The sequence below is a fragment of the Lucilia cuprina genome, chromosome 2 (genome assembly GCF_022045245.1).
Source record: "Lucilia cuprina isolate Lc7/37 chromosome 2, ASM2204524v1, whole genome shotgun sequence".
NCBI lineage: Eukaryota > Metazoa > Arthropoda > Insecta > Diptera > Calliphoridae > Lucilia > Lucilia cuprina.
The window spans coordinates 61,810,409-61,813,347 of record NC_060950.1 but is presented as its reverse complement, the minus strand read 5'-3'; the positions used below and the strand labels follow the sequence as shown (position 1 = coordinate 61,813,347).

Below are 2,939 nucleotides of genomic sequence, written 5' to 3'. Positions count from 1 at the left end.
ATGACTAGACTTTGACTAGACTATGACTAGACTATGACTAGACTATGACTAGACTATGACTAGACTATGACTAGACTATGACTAGACTATGACTAGACTATGACTAGATCTATGACTAGAGTATGACTAGACACTGACTAGACTATGACTAGATCTATGACTAGACTAGTTAGTTAATTAGTTAGTTAGTTAGTTAGTGATTTAGTTAGTTAGTTAGTGATTTAGTTAGTTAGTTAGTAAGTTAGTTAGTGATTTAGTTAGTTAGTTAGTTAGTTAGTTAGTTAGTTAATTAGTTAGTTAGTTAGTTAGTTAGTTAGTTAGTTAGTTAGTTAGTTAGTTATTTAGTTAGTTAGTAAGTTAGTTAGTTAGTTAGTTAGTTAGTTAGTTAGTTAGTTAGTTAGTTAGTTAGTTTGTGATTTTGTTAGTTAGTTAGTTAGTTAGTTAGTTAGTTAGTTAGTTAGTTAGTTAGTTAGTTAGTTAGTTAGTTAGTTAGTAAGTTAGTTAGTTGGTTAGTTAGTTAGTTAGTTAGTTAGTTATTTAGTTATTTAGTTAGATAGTTAGTTAGTTAGTTAGTTAGTTAGTTAGTTAGTTAGTTAGTTAGTTAGTTAGTTAGTTAGTTAGTTACTTACTTACTGAGTTAGTTAGTTTTTCAGTCCATCCCATATGCATATTTATTACCTTGTCGCTATTGCAGGGTCTAGAACATCTACACGTGTTTCCAACCTTCTATTGTACTCTCAATTTATTGTTAAAAATTTTTTCTTTAAAAACAAATAAAAAACTTTTTAAACATAAATCTGATAAAAATCCTTTGAAATAATTCAAATTATTATATTTGTTAAATAAACTTGAAAGCAAAAATATCAAGAGCCTCGATGAGAAACAAATTTTTTATTTAATATCGGCCACCTACTAAGCATGTGTATGCTTTTTCACCCATTCTTTTAAAATCAAATCATCATCTGAAATTAACAAAGCCGAGAGAAAAGGGAGATAGAGTATGAAAAAAAAAACAAAAAAAGAAAATCACCTACAAGGGTCTAACATAATTCAACTAACAAATAATAAAACAAATGAAATATGCAACCATGCATAAATTTACTCCGACAACAACAGTAACACAATATTGCAGCATATATAGACAGACTACCAAAAAACATAAATATATAGACTCATACTCTCAAGCACTACATTAAGGAGGTATCCTTTATATTAAAACTCTTGTGTCCATTACTATATGCTATATAGTTGCCGACAATTTTGTCACTTGTTTAATTTTTTTAACCTTTCGAAAATTCAGTATGAAACGAAAACCCTCTAATAATATTCATAAAATATACATTTATCTCTTATATTTACATACATATATACATAAACATATTCAAATGCCTAGATGAGTTTGTGTTGATATACATTTTACATTTTAGAATGTTTGTGTAGAAACATTTCTCAATTTATATGCAATGTTTTTGATTTATTATCAAAATGCAAAACAAATGATTCTCCTTCCCTTTTCCAATAACTCTTTCCAAGATTTTATATGTATGGGTCAGAGAGAAGCAATACAAGAAACAAACCGAAGTTGTATTATATTCATTTATTCTTCCTATATGAAGTGTTTGTCAGAGTTAGGTTTATAAAAGTTGTTCTATTATTATTTTTAGCATTACCACCCAAAGTGTTTTCTGTATGAACTGAATGCATATATCATTCAAGTTGGCTCAATTGTATTGACCATAATATTAGAAGGAGCCTTTGAGGAAGAAAAATATCAATTAAAAACCCAAGCCACAAAATTTTCTATAGCAAATCTTACAGGCAACCACAATTTCTATAGAACGTCTATGGAACACCACTTTAAGCGACACTATTTTTTAAGCTTAACTGAAACTGAGTCAAAATCTTGTTAAAGATAAATATTTTTAGATAAAATTTTAAATCTACACAATGTTGAAAATGTTTTCCTTAAACTCCTCATCCTTTCTTTTATAAAGGCCTCTTCAGTTAACTACTCTATCAACTCATGCCAACATTAACTGTCTCTTTATATAGTTTATATCGAAACATACATAGAGCATACGAATGGATGTTGCCCTGGGAATATATCAAAAGTGCTCATAATTTATAAACACTCATACATGATGAAAATAAAATTCAAAATCTCGAACTTTCAAAATAAACAAACAAATATGTACATTTACATGTGCATGTACGTATGTATGTGTAGGAATAGGAGTGCTTACACAAACATGCAAAACTTCATGGACTGTGTAGAATTCCTATTAAAACACTTTTAGGTTAAAATTGGAAATTTGTTTTTTAGTTTCTTTCAAATGAGACAAAAATAAACCCTAAAAATGCCAAACAAGAGTCCAAATGACAGCTTGGACAGCAAGGATAGTAAATGGACAAAGAGATGAGTATAAAGGAATGAAAACTGTAATAAGTGATGAATTCTTAAATACTTGTTAAATTGAAAAGGACATGAAACCTTAATTTTCAAAGCTAAGACTAACTAACTAACTAACTAAATAACTAACTAACTAGCTAGCAAACTAACTAACTAACTAACTAACTAACTAACTAACTAACTAACTAACTAACTAACTATTGCATGCGAATGGAATAACTAACTAAACAACTAACTATCTATCTAACTAACTAACTACATAACTAAGTAACTAATTAACTAACTACCTACCTACCTACCTACCTAACTCACTAACTAACTAACTAACTAACTAACTAATTAACTACCTAACTAAGTAACTTCCTAACTAACTAACTAACTAACTAACTAACTAACTAACTAACTTCCTAACTAACTAAATAACTAACTAACTTCCTAACTAACTAACTAACTAACTAACTAACTAACTAACTAACTAACTAACTAACTAACTAACTAACTAACTAACTAACTAACTAACTAACTAACT

General features: G+C 28.2%; 1 protein-coding gene across 1 annotated transcript in view; it reads left to right on the top strand.

The window, feature by feature from the left end:
- The first annotated feature begins 2,376 nt into the window (after window positions 1–2,376).
- The window catches only part of LOC111684084 (zinc finger protein Elbow), a 4,473-nt gene continuing 3,910 nt past the window's right edge, over window positions 2,377–2,939 (top strand). The window contains exon 1 of the mRNA XM_046955688.1: window positions 2,377–2,400. Coding sequence (XP_046811644.1) covers window positions 2,377–2,400 — 24 coding nt within the window. The remainder of the gene's footprint in view (window positions 2,401–2,939) is intronic.